Here is a 15,617-nt window from a genome sequence, read left to right as displayed (position 1 = left end):
ACCATGCAGCTGGAAGATAGAAAAACCCCAAAATCCCTGATCATTTACTTATATTGGTTTTTATTGTTTTGCAGTTTGCCATTTTTATTTACAATGAATCTGATATGACATGAATGTATTATTTGTAAAATTAGCCATTACAAAAATAGTCTTTGCGACAGGTTACAGAATGGATCCATACATTTTTGGGTCCGCAAGTAGTCTTTTAGTGCAGACAAAGTGTAGCCACTTAGATCATCCAATTTTCCTACCACTGACTGATACTATAAGCAATGTCCTTCTAGCTCTTACTACAGTTCAAAAACAGTGACAAACCGTTATGTAGCCCATTAATAACTCCAACAAGTGCACTATCAGGTACCCCATAGAACCTCTTTTTTTTAATCAATTGGATTTAAATGGACGTATGTTGGGCTGCTGGTTAGCAGCACTGGTGTTGAATTCCAAATTGTATTAGAGTAAATAAGAGCATGTTTCACACAATATTTTTTCTCTTCATTTCAGCCAAACAGGTGGATGATGCATAACGGTCTCTTACATAAAAAAACAACCTAAAAATGAACACCTGGCTATAAGGCACATGGAATCAATGTTACAATGTACAGTTAATGGATCATGTGTGTAACATTTGAAAACAACTGTTAGACTATTCCAGTGGTTTTGCATTAATTAAATGCCTTTCAGGCAGCTCCATTCATGTCTGTACAAAGTAAAGCTCTGAGAAATGGAATTGGCTAATCAGACATCCCAACCTCTCAGGAACACCCTTCAGTGGATAGAATACAATTCAACAGCAACATCAGCCTCTTAAATAAAGTGGTTAAGTGTCACCAAATTGCGCATTGCGAGCTTAATGAAGGTAGGATTGTTTGCAAGGTTGCTGTGCACAATGACGTTACATTGTTCAGGTGTACCTAATAAGAATGGAACAATGTGTGTAATAAATATATTACACAATATTTAGTTAATGAGCTACAATATGCAAAACCACCAGTATAGTCCTTAAAACAGGGCTTCTATGAAAAGAGAAACATGTCTGCATCTATCAAACCGCCTCATTAAAAATAGATCAACTACCAAGCTACATCAGTCTGTACGGTCATGTTGTGTGCTACTCTGTATTTAATTGATAGATTGAGAACCTGAGTGCAGAGCGGCAGAATATGCAGTCAGCAACCAGTTTAATGGGTACACCACACCGCTGGAAAACTAAAGTGGGATTCCCAGTGCTGTTGTGCCAAATAAGTCAGGAAGACTCACCTCAAGGGGTTAAATAACTGTGTGTGCTGCTTACACATTGGAGTGGATGAAGGGGAAGATCAAACTGTTTGAACCATGGCACAGAAAGCAAGTCCAGGAACTCAGATTATGCTGTTATCTAATGCTATTCATTTTTATGTATCACAGTGTGTTTCAGAGTTTGATAGAACAAACACTAGATTCCCAGTCAACAGCCAATTAGGTTGTAAAAAACTGTTGTCATAAAAATGTAACAGACATTAGCAGAGGGAACAGCTGGCATCAGGAAAACAGCTCATGCTATTCTTCAATAATAAACTACTAAAGATGAGATTGGTCAACCTAATGTTCCTTATAAAACCGAAACCAAACTTAAATATATGACACGAAGAGTCCAAATGAATGACAACTGATAGATATTTAAGCAAGAATGAAACTCAAACAATGTCAACTAATGCTACATGATCCTCTACGATTAACAATACTGCAAAACATCTAGTTAATGCTTGCTTTTCCTTACGGGAAACACAATTGTCACTTGCGAAAGTAGTTCCAATAAACATCAACTGATAACATCTCTATACTAAAGTAAATGAAGTGACAGCTAACACAGTCGAAAGGCTTTGCCATGATAGGTCTTTGACTCAAAATGTCCCTTTCCAGCAGAGACGGCAAGAAACTTAAGGCAAAAGTGAAACATGAGACTTGTACAACAAACCGAAAGACGGAACAAAAAGGTTTCAGTCAGAAATAACAGAGAAATATTTGACTGAACATTCCTCGGAGTCACAGAAACTGAGCTCAATGAGGTACTGATGAATGGATCCATGATTTCATATGAAGGCAGATGTGGTCTGTTGGTTTTATTAAAGAATGTTGTCAAGTTCGGTGGAATGTCCACAAAAGGAGAGAATACTTCTGTCCCCCAAAAAAGAAGCTTTTGGGTGGTTGTGATGCAGGAAATCAATCCCCTGGGAAGTATTGCAAACAGCATCCCCTCAAGTATTACAGACCACCATTGTAGGCATAGTCTGCCTTGTTGTGCATGATGAGTTTGTTGTCAACAAAGTAGAAACTGTCTGATCTGGTCTCGTAAGGGTGCGCCACCATTTGGCGAACTGGAGGGGAATAAGGAAAAGAAGAGCGAAGGAAGGACAGATGAAACAAAGATTAAAATATGGATTATGATGTGAAAATATGCATGCAAGAGCATTAACATCAGTGGCTGAGTAAAGTAAACTCACTGAGGTCATCTGGAAGCTGTGGAAACTCATAAATGTGTTCACATGTGTTGCGGCTGTTGGGAATGCAAAATCCAAAATCAAAGTCGAAGTTCTTCAGAAGTCGCCCCTGGAAGTAATGCCTCTCAATCATACGAAAGCTGTTAATAGGCCGGTCGCCCACTGTGAACTCCACACTGAGGTTTAGAAACAGAAACAAGTTCATTCAGTTGTGAACATAAAAGTCTGATTAACATGCTCTCAGTTCATACGAGCCAGAAAGTTACGGTTCGTTTACTTACGTTGCACCAACTGTGCAGAGTTTTAGGAAGGCTGGTGTAAACTGATATCGCACAAAACGCCCTGCGCTGATGTCTGCATCTCCATTCTCTTCTTCACCCTCCACGGGACCTAATACAGAAAACATGTTCAGCTGGCTTGCATCCAATATTCACAGGAAAGGCAAAGAAATTACAATAATCAGTAGCGTGAGCGCAACTGTGCTGAAAAGGTGTAATAAAGTGATTATACATGCAGTATATGTAAGATACTGTTGCTCAACATGATGTTAAATGTTCTGTCTTATCAAAAAAATATAGAAGTAACAATTCACCAGATATTTAAAAAAAAACTGTGATGAAACTGCATTTTATATAGTTTGGTTGTTTCCAAATTTTGTTCTAAAATCTGAATATATTACATGCATTTGTTACTTGTTCAAATTAAGCAATGAAAATACATGTTGCTTAAGCATTGCCTCTACTTGTGGGACTTTCTGTTCTCTTATACCGTATATGTATTTCTGGTGAGAGCAATACCCAGCATGCCCCTGGGAACGACTGCCGTTCTCATGCTTGGTGACACAGAGCTTTGTTGATTGTGCAACATCTGCAGGCTATAACTGAACACCATCTGTGTGTCTGTCTACATCCTTCTCCAAATGACGATCCAGATAAAATCAACTTTTATTGAGCAGCTACATCGCAAGGAAGTGTAAGCAGACAATCAACAGCTTTACAGCGCTTTGGCTGTACAAGAAAACAGGTCTTGTTAAGTGAAACAAATCTCCCTTTGTAAATAGTTTGTATGAGGCAGAAGTTAATGTGTCACTTACTGCTGTTTGGAGGTTTGGCAATCTCAAACAGCACTGTTCCCGTCTCCAGATCTCTGATTTTGAAACGTGTGAAGTCAATGTTGAAGATATTGTCTTCAGGTTTGCACAGATAGTCTGGAATGTGAAAAAAAAGAAAAAGTGCAAGCTCATGTTAAGACAAATTCAAACATTTAGCAATCTGACAGCAAGCAAGCAACCATTAGCTATCTGTGGTACTTCTTTGACATATGATTAGATTGACCAATACTTAGATATCACTTGATGAGCAACTAGGCTTTCAGTATCTGTTTTCTGGCTCCTGAACCTCGCAGTAGTTGTTGAGTAATGCTATAGCGATAGAAAAGGGAAGCAATGCCATTGTTGTCTGGTCCGGGAAAGGCCAAAAGAAACAATGGAAACCATTAAGTATTCGCTGCAACTGTGGTAGACTGGGTGTAGGATGACTCAGACGGTTGACGCGCGGCAGTTAGTTACAAGTTGGGTTAGGTGGTCGCGATTCCAGGAGACCAAAGAGAACGGGGCCAAAAAATATTGGATAAAATTACTTAAAGCTGCACTTGAGACCAAACACAAAACATGCTGTTTTGTAGTGAATAGACCTGCATTTGTTAGGTGGAAAGAAACATGACTGCAAATTACTTTGTATTTGCTAAAACATTTGTTAAAGGATGACAATATGCTGTGTTTGTCTTCCCACCAACTGGCCAGAAAAAACAGCTGTTAATACAGGGGGCCCTGGCTGGATAATATTACTTCTAGGGGGCCCAAATGACTTGCTACGCCCCTGGATATATCCTCCTTTCAAGTTAGTTAAAATGCCCAACTCAAAACATAGCTAGACACATGCCAACGTTAACGCTACCTGTTTGACCAAATTAACATTGTGACTATATTCATTACAATTAACGCACACAACTCATCTGAAAACTCGTCACTTAGCCACCATTAGCATCGGGTATATGGTGCCCGTTTAGGACCAAGTTAACGTTCATACGTCTTACCCTCCGTGACTGCCCGGAGACCCAGCACATTGTCCGGGGTAATATCTCTCCCCAGAGCCCGGAGTTCATCCTCTGTGACCACGGGCCACTTCTCCGTCTGACTGCGCCTCGACTTCAGCTTCTTCAGCATTCCTCCACCTGTCTTTCTCTCCCTGTGCTTCGTCTCCGAGCCGCTGCTGTCTGCGTCCGTCGGAGCTCTGCTGACTGTCGGGGCCGATTTGTTTTGCGAACCGTTCATAACCTGATGCAATAATGGAGAGAGAGAGAGGTTGTTTTTTTTATTTGGGAGCGACTTGACAAACTGCGGGTGTAATTTCAAGATGGCGTACAACGTGTATGTGAGACAAAAAAGGGAGCTTGTGATTGGTTAACAGCGATGGATATTGTCATGGTTACCAAAGGGGTATGAACGGTTTGAAGCCCCGGACCTCCGGTTTCTTCTTCCGCCGTTATCGCTCTTATTTAAACCAGACCGTGTTGTTTGGTGTACAAACTGCTTTTGTGTTCTGTTAGGATAAGGGTGATAATAATGTTCATATTGGACTATTACTAATTGTATTGTATTATTGTATAGTATACTTGTATCGCGCGTGAAGTACACCCAGCAACGCAACTAATGTCCAGCGTGTGGCGCTAGTGCGACTCTCCGGGCTGTAGAGAGACTTCTGTTGACGGAAGTTCCCACGGAAGAAGAGACGAGCTGCGATGGTGCGAGTGAAGTCCAGGTAAAATGTGCTCCTCGTGTACTATTTGTTCACAATGTGTGTGTGTTCACAGTTTGTTTCTTTGGTTGGTAGGTATTTACTGTGCGAAATCAACGTTCAAGACAGGAGCTGCTTGTTGCTGCTGGATGACCGAGCTGTTGCATTGGCAGTGAAGGCAGCGGTGGCCCGCACACATGGGGACTATGGGGCGGCTCTCTGCAGCAGCAGGTTCTCTGGTAAGCAGTGGTTAGATGTGTGTAAAGTACAAAAATCACAATCAATTAAAAATCCTGCGTTTTAATTAACATTAAACACATATAACCAGATAATGTAGTCCTCACGTTACGTAAATTGTAACAACTAAAGGTACTTGTGCAGCAGAATGGGCCCATTCTGTGTTATGATTACGTTTTTGCTTTCTTTTTAAGCTGAATTTGTTTACAATTTATGTTGCATGAGCGTGTTGACAACATGTCCATGTTGGCCATTGTGTCTGGCCATTTTAGCTTTTTTTTTACACTGTATGTAGTTTAATCTCGGATAATTCATCAAATTTTATAAACTAAGAGATTAAAATCTTGAAGTGCAGAGTAAGTAGTACCAAAACTGTCAAATAGATGAAGTGGAGTAAAAACGTTACTATTTACCTGTGGAATTTGGTGAAGTAGCATCAATGGCGAGTAAAGTACACAACTTCTTGTCATCCATAGCTATATTTTAGATACACAAAGATAGCTTTAGTGCTGAAGTAATATCATTCAGTTTAGGTTTCCTGGAAACACGCTAGATGCAGGGTATGTTTAGATGCGTTGACATGAGAATGTTAAGTATTCCCCCAGCCCTTCAACTCCGTGTTAACTGAGCTCTCACTGTTCTCTTCTTTTGTTTCTTTGCAGTGAAATATCTGAATGCTCATACTGGAATAGTATTCCTGCGTTTCCCCAAAATGTGTTACAAACTTCTCTGGTCTGCATTGCCTTTCATTACCTGTATTGAAACTCGTGGGCAGAAAATCTCATGTTTTCTGAACTGTTTGCATGTGGGAGGTGAGAAAAACATCAACACACATCCCATAATGAATCAGACATACCCTTTGACAATCTTGAATATTAATTGAACATTAATTAAAGATGTATGTTTTTTTTCAGGAACAATTAGAACATGTCAGAAGTTTCTGATCCGATACAACACCCAGCAACTCCATCGAATGCTACCTAAATGTAAAAATGAAGGTATGGAATTCAATTGTATCATTCATACTGAACTCTGCAATATGTGGTCCATTTATTTATTCATCTGTTCATTGAATTAGAATCTGTCTTACAGGATGTATAGAAGCGTTTCACTTAACCTAAGGTCCTTTTGAATTTTGTATTGCAGTCTTTAGTTTCTTGAGAACACAGCATTGAAAACAATACTTTGATCACAAGATGGATGTAAGAAAAATGGGATTTGACTGCTTCTTCCTTTTTCATTTGTAGAAGAAAAACAACAGGTACGGAAAGCAATTCTGAACTGCACTCTTACAAGAGGAAACAGGGAAGAATTTGAAGATTCAGAGAGTGAGGAAGATGAAGAAGAGTGACTTCACAGCATACAGTAAAGGGCGGCAGACAGTTTTTGTTACGGGACTGAAATCAAGCATTTGAAGAAATGCATACCCAACTCTGTGAAAATATGATTCATACTGCAGCTGCTCAGAGCTCTTTGTAAAGAAAACTGACTGACTGTATGCCTGTCTTCAATAGAGGGACACATTAGATATGTTTGGCACATTAATCGTTTGGGTTGGCAGAATGGCCTGAGTCCAGTGTCCTAATTCTAGAAAAGAAATTTTCATGTTTCAATGGAATATTTTGTATTTATACTGTTTTATGGTCATGCTTATTTTGTTTACAAATTAAAACACTTTTTTTTGAATACACTGGTTTTGTCCTTGGTGTCCTAAAAATTATCTTTTGTACACACCCAAACATTCACAAAATTAGTGTTAAACAGTTGGTAAATTATTTCGTTAAAAATGCAAAAATGTCTACATTCTATCGATATCAGCCTACATTGCATAACCTTTAACAATACTGCGCCATACCGTGTCAGGGTATTGATTACTTAACCCGTTTATCACCTAAAACCATAGATTGTTTATGAGAAGAAGCCTAAAAACCTGTTACGTTAACTTAATACATAGCCGACATTCTTCGACTACATTTCCCATAATGCTTAGTTCAGACTTTACGAAACAGATTTGCAAGCGGCACAAGAAACATCCGGGTCTCTCAGGATCCCGTTTGGCGAACAGTCGCCATTTGTGCAAGCCCGTTGTAACGGACATCTTTTTTTGGTTAAAATCTCTAAATTGACTCGTTTTCCAGCTTTTGGAAAACGTTTAACGTCTTGTTAAGGGCATTTTGATTTCCTTAGCAAGTAAAAGCCTTAAATTCGGGGGTCTTGGCCCCGCGTGGCGAGCTTTCGTCTTCTCTACCGACAGCCTCCATAACTTGAGACGCCGAAATCGTGTCTCTTGTTTTTTCCTTGTTTTATAGTCGAGATGTCACCGTGATGGAGTCTCCGTGTTTGACAGAAATGAACCAGGGCCTTCGTCGCCTGACCCGCACTCACTACTGCCCGATTTCCCCTTTTGTTTTTCCGTTTGACGTTGGAGAGCTTGGTGGCTCTCTACCCGGAGCTCTGCCCCAGAACCACTCACTGCACGGAGACAAACATGGAGAAAAACCCCAACAACAGCACCAACACCAAGGTTCCGCCCCGTTCCAGCTCCACAGGCCCAACAGCGGCCGACTCTAAACCCAAAACAGGTGAAAAGACCTCAGTGCACAACACAACCGTCGCTCGAAGTTGTCAAACATAGTGTACTCTCAGCTAAACAGTCTTTGCCTTGTGGCCTGCTGGGGCCTAGCAGTAGCACAGAGGTTGTTCATCTGGTACGGATGACGTCGTCAAACATTTGGCCCTCTCACAGTCAGAGCTGTAACGTTATCTAATACTTGCACACAACATTATATATGTAATACCCGTTGCCCTGTATTTATGCACCGCAGTTGGATGCAGAGACACATTTTAACAATCAACTTTTGCAAAAAGAAAGTTGTACCTTGAACGATTTATTTATTTATTCATTTACACAACAATCGATTAAGTGACTTAATGTTTGCACCTTTTTTTTGTATTGCACAATTCGTCTCATGCACATATTTTGTGTACAGCTAATATATGTTTCCTAAAGATGTGTGGAAGTTGTTCCTGGCATCAATAAATGTTAAACACCCCACTTTGAAGCTGGACAATCGGTAACCTAAAGAGGCTGCCCCTTTTTATTTTAGTGGTCAGTTCTGTAATATGCTGTATGTGGGTTGCATACAAGGATTTCCTCAGCTGGAGTGACAGTTTACGGAAGGCCTTATTGTAACCCATCGCACTAATGAAAGATTTAATTACAAATGTTGACATGACTACATGAAATCAGGCTACAAAGCCCCCCATATTACTTTCTTTTTAACTCCAGGACTTTCTGGTTAACATCTTTAAAATCAGGCACCAGCAAAATATATATGTTATATTGAAGGATAATATTTCTGTTTGTGTTGCTTATACCTTTTTTTTTTTTCTTCTTTTTTTTCAGAAGGTAAAAATAATGGAGGCTCCAAGCGCAACGGCCGTAAGCGCGAGCCCTCCCTTCCTAAAAGTGAAAGTTTTCAAGGCTCTCGCCACACCAATTCACAGAAAAGCAAGAATTTTGACAAGAGACCCCCTCAGAGAGGTGGAGCGCGACAGTATGGAGTTGCAGGCGGAGGACGACGGGAGGAGGTTGGTATTCCGAATGGATCATCATTTAAAAAAGAAAAAACATTATCTTATATCTTTTGAAAAAAAGTCAGCAGCTCAAATATGCGTGACAGATTCTTTTCCACTTCTACTTCTCCAGGTAGCAGAGACACGCCGGGCCGAGTTTAGCCCGGCTCAATTTGCTGGACCGAAAAAAATAAGCCTCAACCACCTGTTGAACTTCACCTTTGAACCCCGCGGAGGTAACGGTGGCATCGGAGATGGAGGCCACTCCGGTTGGGGCCGCCGAAACAAATGGGGCCACAAGCACAAGCCCTTCAACAAGGAGCTGTTTCTGCAGGCCAAGTAAGCAACCCCTCCGTACCCAACATGAAACAGATGTGGCAAACAGATGTGCGAGTTAACACACTTTGTGTGTTTTAGTTGCCAGTTTGTGGTGACTGATGACCAGGACTACAAGGCTCACTTCACTGATCCAGACACTCTGGTCAACTGGGACTGTGTGGAGCAAGTGGTGAGTGCCTGTTATCTGTTGAACTGTGCTACCAGTACGTGTGTATAAGTAATAAAGCCCACTTTCATTTACATACTGATGCACGTAATCACAATCCGCTTCTGTTCGTCTACAGCGCATCTACAGCCACGAGGTGCCGTCTTGCCCCATCTGCCTCTACCCTCCTTTGTCAGCCCGCATCACCCGCTGTGGACACATTTTCTGCTGGCCGTGCATGCTGCACTACCTGTCTCTTGGTGACAAGAGCTGGTCCAAGTGCCCAATCTGCTATGAGGAAGTTCACACCGCTGACCTGAAGAGGTAAAAAATTAATGAAAAACCTCTGTAGGCTAACTCTGAGGTCAAAGAAAGCAGTAGGTGAGGAGCAAATCTTTCTTTTAACAAGGAAAACAATAAAGCCTTCACATAGTGGCAGATTCATTTAGATTTATTTTGGTTTGGTTGAGTTTCTTTGACAGTTACTCTTAACAATTGGTTCCGTTTTGCAGTGTGGTTGCGATGGCGACCAGGCAGTATGTGGCTGGAGATGTGATCACCATGCGCCTGATGCAGAGGGAAAAGGGTGCTCTGGTGGCCATGCCTAGCTCTCAGTGGGAGAAGGTGGAGGAGCCTGTTCGCTTTGGAGGTGAGACACAGGGCCACCTTTTATGAAAGTCTTAATTTCCTCGAAGCATCATAGTCTTCAAAATGATTTTATATGGCTCACAGTAATTCGATAGCATCTTCTACATACAGACTTTTTATGTCCTTGAAGTCGGGTTATGTTGTTGGAAGATTCTCTACTCAATTTTGAATGTTGTTTTCTAGATACGTGTCTTAGTCCGTACTCCAAGCTGCTGCTGACCTCTGCGACGCAGGTTCTGAGCTTGGTGGCAGAGGAGAAGGATGTCCTGCAGGCTCAACTCAGCCAGGAGGGGGACGCCCAATGCTGTTTCATCCAAAGCGCCCTGTGTCTTTTGCAGGTAACTGAAGCTACACGCCTCTCTGTGACACCACACGGTTGTTTTTTGTCTGGAGTCAAATATGAACCAATAGGCAGTACATAGTTAACAAAAAATCACAGTATGAGTACATTCAAAATATATAAATGGAGCAGGCCTGAAAAACAATGATAATGTCTAACAAGTAGGTTTTGGCGATGCCACTCAATGCATGTTTCTCCTGCGTGTCTCCAGGTGAAACATGAAACTTACTTTATGACTAAAACTATACATACGTGTACACTGACATGTACCTCTCTAACTGTGTGTCTTTATGTTTTAGGAGCGGGAGGAAATGCTGCTGAAGCAGCAGAAGGCAAATGTAAGAGACAGTTTTGATCTGTCCTCTCTGACTCTAGAAGAAACTTCTCCTGTGGAGGAAGTGGTCACTACCATCAGCAGCACCAAGGTGAGTCTAAAAATGCATCTTTTCAACATTCTTGTTTGACTATATTTTATCTATTGCTGACAGGATCAAATGATCTTACTTGCATATTCTCCCCCGATGCCGTAGCTTCTACTTCTATTATATGGTATCATGCTTCTGATTTGTAAGAGATGTCTGTCTTTCCTTTCGTAGCCTGTGCTGCAGTACTCCTCTGCATTTGATGATGAGGTGGCTGAGGTCCCAGATGTGCCAGAGGAAGCAACTGCAGAGCTGCCAGGCTTCCCTGGAAGTATTCTGGAGAGTGTGCTTGAGGAGCCTCCAGAGTCTATGATGGATGCAGCTCCGGAGCCCCAACCTGAGGAGGAGAGCCCTGCCAGCAAGGCCGAGTCAGGCCGCCCTTCAGCCAGCGTGGTGCACGGACCCTACTACTATTTCTACCAAGGTGCTTAATTCGCTGCTCTAAACATAACTGGACAATCTTGTACATAGTAATTGAAACAAAGTTATGGAGTCTGACCATGAAACGGTGCAGGAACTAGTTTGCCTTGGCTGTATGTTTGTCTTTTATGTTTCAGTGTTGACGTTTCTTTCCTCTCCCATGTGTCCGTCCAGCTGATGACTGCCAGCAGATGTTCCTGCATCCTGTGAATGTACGCTGTCTGTTGCGTGAATACGGCAGCTTGGAGGCCAGTCCTGACTCCATCACTGCCACAGTGGTGGAGATAGTGGGACACACAGTCACTGAGGTCAGCAAAACAAAGAAACACAAATCAGATGCCATTCCGATCATTTTTGGTTTAACTTTTTCAGCAGATGGAGGGATGGGTGTTTTCAAATTTAAGGCAGTATTTATTCTCCCCAAAAGCTGCTTTTACAATCTACTGTAACCTGCATACGTTACAACTTTAACTCGTTGAAAATGGCAACCCAAGTTATTGCTTCAGCTGACTTTTCATACATGGCTCTGTTACAGGACATCCGTCGCCGGCATCGCTATCTGGCACATCTGCCACTCACATGTGAGTTCAGCATCTGTGAGTTAGTCCTTCAGCCGCCAATCCTGTCCAAAGAAACTCTGGACACATTTGCAGGTTAGAACACTTTTCCTCTTCTCAGAATGTGAATTCACAGTTGTAGCAAGGAGAATTAATTTATTCTAACTGTTGATTGTATATATTTTCCTGCAAACTACTAGATGACTTGGAGAAGAGAAAGCACCTGAGGCAGAAGAAAGCAAGGGATGAGAAGCGCAGAGAGAAGCGAATTGAAATTGAGGAGAACAGGAAGCAGGGTAAATGTAAGTACAGCAGTTCAGGTCACAAGAGGAAAATCTCACTTCCAGAAAAAATGTACACACATCTGAGAGATATCGGACTGAGGTTTGTAACTGTACTTGCATTCATATGCTCCCCAGATCCAGAGGTGCATATTGGATTGGAGAACCTTCACCATTTCCCAGCATTTGGATCTCCTCCTCACAACAGCAGCCACCCAATGCAGCCTGACTTCACCTTTGCCCCCTCTTCACCCCTCAGCTGCAGTCCTTCCTCTGGTGAGAGAAGCTCCATTCTCTGCACTTTATTGTTCCTTTCTATAAATGTAATCTCTGCCTGTTCATGGCTCATGCTTAAGCAGTTGAACGTTGTGAGTTGAGCATTCCTTTTGTTGTTTTTAGATGGGATGATATTCCCAAATCTGAATGGGCAAAGCTCTTCACCCATTGTGGGTAGTGTGGAGGACGACTCCCACTGCATGTCCTTTGCACAGGTGTGTATGGCAAACACACAAACGGCAACATAATAAATTGAGACTGCCTTTGTCATAAGGTAAATGCATCACATAACTGAAGGGCTTATACTGTAGAACATAACTTGTATACTTGACATGGTCCCGTGTCCTAGATGCTAAGAGATGGGAAAGCCAGAGGTGATGCTGGGCCCAGGATCACTCCAAAGACAGGTAGTGCACGATTGTAGATGCTGATGTGACTAGAAAATGTAATGTTACAATTCTAATAACAAAAACTAAATTTAGTACAGATTCAGAAACATCTGCCATACTCTAATGTGTGCTGTAGCTTTAATAATAAGTTGAGTGTCTCATTCTGATATCTCATGACTCATGTATCATTAAAGTAATTCTGATAAAATGCTTCACTTGTGAAATGGTCTGTTAGACTACTACACCACAACACATGACTATATTCATAGTTTGCTCTGTACTTGTGTCAGTTGGTACTACGAGTAGCACGTAAGGATAGGTGTGGGGGAAATAAGTGGAGCTCTGTGTATGATAGTGTATTTCCTGTAAAGCCTGTTTTTTTTAATTGATGTTTATCAGTGTAACTCCCTGAAGGCTTCCTGAAGTCACTATTGTGTCTTGTGTGCCATACAGATGCAATGCTAGCTCCCCCAGCAGCAGACAGCGATGGAGAGAGCGACGGGTCGGACCGCGTCCCTGTGCCCAGCTTCCAGAACTCCTTCAGCCAGGCTTTTGAGAAGGCGCTTCTGCAGCTGGACAGCGGTTCAGCCGCTCCTCCACAACCTGTGGTTGACCCAGGTCTGGCATCTACGAATGAACTGTATCAAGTCCATTTAATTTAGATATTTCTAAAGCTAAATTGTTTGTTTTAAAACATGCACTCATCCCCGGTGTCTTGTCTTTCAGATGAGAGAGGTGGAAAGAAGAAGAAGAAAAAGACGAAACTTCTGTTCAGCACATCCATGGTTCACACAAAGTAGACAACACTGAAGTTCATTTCATCACATTGTTTCTTGAGTTGATCTTCCCGCTGTTTTTATTGCCATGCAGATATTTCTTGGAAAAAGGTTTTAGGAGGTCGTCAAAGTATACTCTGCTTTCGGTTATTGTTTGTGGGCTTGATCCATTGTTTGGGTGGCATTCCATCAGTTTCATATACCTTAATTTTTCATTGTACAACTAGGTCAAAGCTTTTGCTACAACCTCCTGGTACACTGCAAGCCTGATGGATAACATTTTGTTGCGATGCTAAGTAAAGCCGGGATTTAACAAGCTGCTGGTTCACATTAGGTGCGCTTTAGACTTTTAATGGCTTGTATCACAGTGGTTGCTGTATGATGTCCAACTTTCCTGAAGTTTGACCCTGAGCATCTAGGATCCATGAGTAATATTGATAAGATCTTTATAGGTGCTTAATATTAGAGTAGCAGTCAGCCAGCTGCAGGCGCGTTGCACCTTTTTTAAATCTTTCCAAGATACTCAGTGCTCCGGCATCAGTGTTGAACTTCAGCTTTGAATAAATGGAAACAAGTACATGTCAGTGTTTATCACAGGTAATAATTTGGAGTAGTACTACTTCAGCACCCTTCTAGGGGATAGCTTTTGGGTTTGAGATCAATGCCCTGGGATTTTGTTCCAATACCATTGCGAGGAAGCAAAAACGCAGTATTGTATTGAAGAGATTAGATCTGTTGGTTCAGCAGAACTCCGGTATATATCCTGCGTGGTTAAACCATAACTACGCACTTTCTAATCATTCAGTTTCTCCTCTGTGTCATTTTCTGTTGTAGAAGGTTTACTTACTTTTAACATTACTCCCCTAGTTTAATTTCAGTGTTGAACATGTGTGAAGTCAGACAATTGCTGACATTTAAAGAATGCCTTTGAAACCTGGAGAGAAGGGGATTGATTTTGTTTTGTTTGAGGGTTCTTTAAGTCACCTTTAATTTTGAGCAAGTTTAAAGACTGGTGAACAAAACTAGTCTGTTGAAATGAATAAAAAATGATGCACAATCAAATAACTGACTGTTTTGTGTGGCTATTAGCTAATAAAGGATACTTTTTGGTAAGATCAAACACTATAGAAACTACCACTAGAAATCGCCATTAAATTGGCTGCCACAATTTGTATGCAGTGTTTAGTTCTCTCCACATGAGGGCAGTCCAGACAAGCCTGATGTTTATACAATCTATTTATCACAGCTGTAGAGTCGATGTTTTTATTACATGATTGGCTAATGCAAAGCTAGGAACGAGGTCAGACTTTAATAACATGCATAAGGCTATTAAAGGCTATTCAAATACATGAATGTGTTCATATGACAACAGGTCTCTTTATTCATGGAGGCGTTAGCCATTATTTTATTGTGTCCAACTTTTTGAAACTGTCAGTCAGTCCCTATAGGTTTATTAATTCGTTTTTTTATTTGTATATATTGATTAGTTCTACATGGCAGAGATGGGATAGGTCTCGCGCAATCACATTGTCAAGCAGAAGAGTCAAGTTGTCCACATTCAGCCCGGAAGTCAGGGGGATTTACCTATAAAATACATGAGGTGCGCCGAGGGTTCATTATAAGACCTGTATATTAAATTAAACTCCGATATATGGACATTTAGAAAAACTATAATGTCTCTGTCCTTTAAACAAACTACTTATTTGGTTCCAATATTAGTTCAGTTTATGCTACGCTTTATTTTGAAAGTATTAACCGGAAGACGCATGTCGTGCTGGTTATCTTAACGCTGGTTTAGAGGCTAACCAGTCGGTCGGCTTCTTCAGCGCTGTCTAGTCGAGCCTGTCAACAACACTGCAACCTGAGACGGGATAGCCAGCTAGTGGGCTAGCTAAGTAAACCAGCTAAGTTAGCTACTCTGCTAGCACCTATATCA

General features: G+C 41.4%; 3 protein-coding genes across 3 annotated transcripts; 2 read left to right on the top strand and 1 right to left on the bottom strand.

The window, feature by feature from the left end:
• Positions 1-95: 95 nt before the first annotated feature.
• unc119b (unc-119 lipid binding chaperone B) lies at positions 96-4,880 on the bottom strand. Its single transcript, XM_079269633.1, has 5 exons — positions 4,575-4,880; positions 3,574-3,687; positions 2,762-2,870; positions 2,484-2,656; positions 96-2,357 (listed from the first exon to the last, which is right to left on the bottom strand). Exons 1-5 carry the CDS (start codon positions 4,810-4,812, stop codon positions 2,245-2,247), a joined length of 747 nt encoding a protein of 248 aa, XP_079125759.1. The 5' UTR covers positions 4,813-4,880; the 3' UTR covers positions 96-2,244.
• Positions 4,881-5,236: 356 nt separating this feature from the next.
• Positions 5,237-7,198, top strand: pop5 (POP5 homolog, ribonuclease P/MRP subunit). The gene is made up of 5 exons (XM_079271161.1): positions 5,237-5,299; positions 5,372-5,514; positions 6,175-6,324; positions 6,427-6,510; positions 6,760-7,198. Exons 1-5 carry the CDS (start codon positions 5,280-5,282, stop codon positions 6,861-6,863), a joined length of 501 nt encoding a protein of 166 aa, XP_079127287.1. The 5' UTR covers positions 5,237-5,279; the 3' UTR covers positions 6,864-7,198.
• A 362-nt stretch (positions 7,199-7,560) lies between these two features.
• Positions 7,561-14,740, top strand: rnf10 (ring finger protein 10). The gene is made up of 17 exons (XM_079270211.1): positions 7,561-8,094; positions 8,919-9,103; positions 9,222-9,427; positions 9,506-9,596; positions 9,712-9,896; positions 10,085-10,221; positions 10,404-10,558; positions 10,860-10,985; positions 11,157-11,406; positions 11,577-11,710; positions 11,938-12,055; positions 12,160-12,261; positions 12,379-12,516; positions 12,640-12,731; positions 12,866-12,923; positions 13,359-13,523; positions 13,632-14,740. Exons 1-17 carry the CDS (start codon positions 8,001-8,003, stop codon positions 13,703-13,705), a joined length of 2,310 nt encoding a protein of 769 aa, XP_079126337.1. The 5' UTR covers positions 7,561-8,000; the 3' UTR covers positions 13,706-14,740.
• Positions 14,741-15,617: the final 877 nt, after the last annotated feature.

This window comes from Melanostigma gelatinosum (genome assembly GCF_949748355.1).
Source record: "Melanostigma gelatinosum genome assembly, chromosome: 6".
In the NCBI taxonomy this organism is placed as follows: domain Eukaryota; kingdom Metazoa; phylum Chordata; class Actinopteri; order Perciformes; family Zoarcidae; genus Melanostigma; species Melanostigma gelatinosum.
This window is presented reverse-complemented; position numbering and strand designations above follow the sequence as displayed.

Excerpts from the sequence above, each read along its gene's own strand:
- unc119b (XM_079269633.1), bottom strand. The coding sequence starts at position 4,812 with ATGAACGGTTCGCAAAACAAATCGGCCCCGACAGTCAGCAGAGCTCCG. Across the intron at positions 3,688-4,574 it reads TCTCCGGGCAGTCACGGAGG|ACTATCTGTGCAAACCTGAA; the intron begins GTAAGACGTATG and ends TTCACATTCCAG. Across the intron at positions 2,657-2,761 it reads CTCTGCACAGTTGGTGCAAC|TGTGGAGTTCACAGTGGGCG; the intron begins GTAAGTAAACGA and ends TCTAAACCTCAG.
- pop5 (XM_079271161.1), top strand. The coding sequence starts at position 5,280 with ATGGTGCGAGTGAAGTCCAG. Across the intron at positions 5,300-5,371 it reads ATGGTGCGAGTGAAGTCCAG|GTATTTACTGTGCGAAATCA; the intron begins GTAAAATGTGCT and ends TTTGGTTGGTAG. Across the intron at positions 5,515-6,174 it reads CTGCAGCAGCAGGTTCTCTG|TGAAATATCTGAATGCTCAT; the intron begins GTAAGCAGTGGT and ends GTTTCTTTGCAG.
- rnf10 (XM_079270211.1), top strand. The coding sequence starts at position 8,001 with ATGGAGAAAAACCCCAACAACAGCACCAACACCAAGGTTCCGCCCCGT. Across the intron at positions 9,897-10,084 it reads CACACCGCTGACCTGAAGAG|TGTGGTTGCGATGGCGACCA; the intron begins GTAAAAAATTAA and ends TCCGTTTTGCAG. Across the intron at positions 12,056-12,159 it reads AACTCTGGACACATTTGCAG|ATGACTTGGAGAAGAGAAAG; the intron begins GTTAGAACACTT and ends GCAAACTACTAG.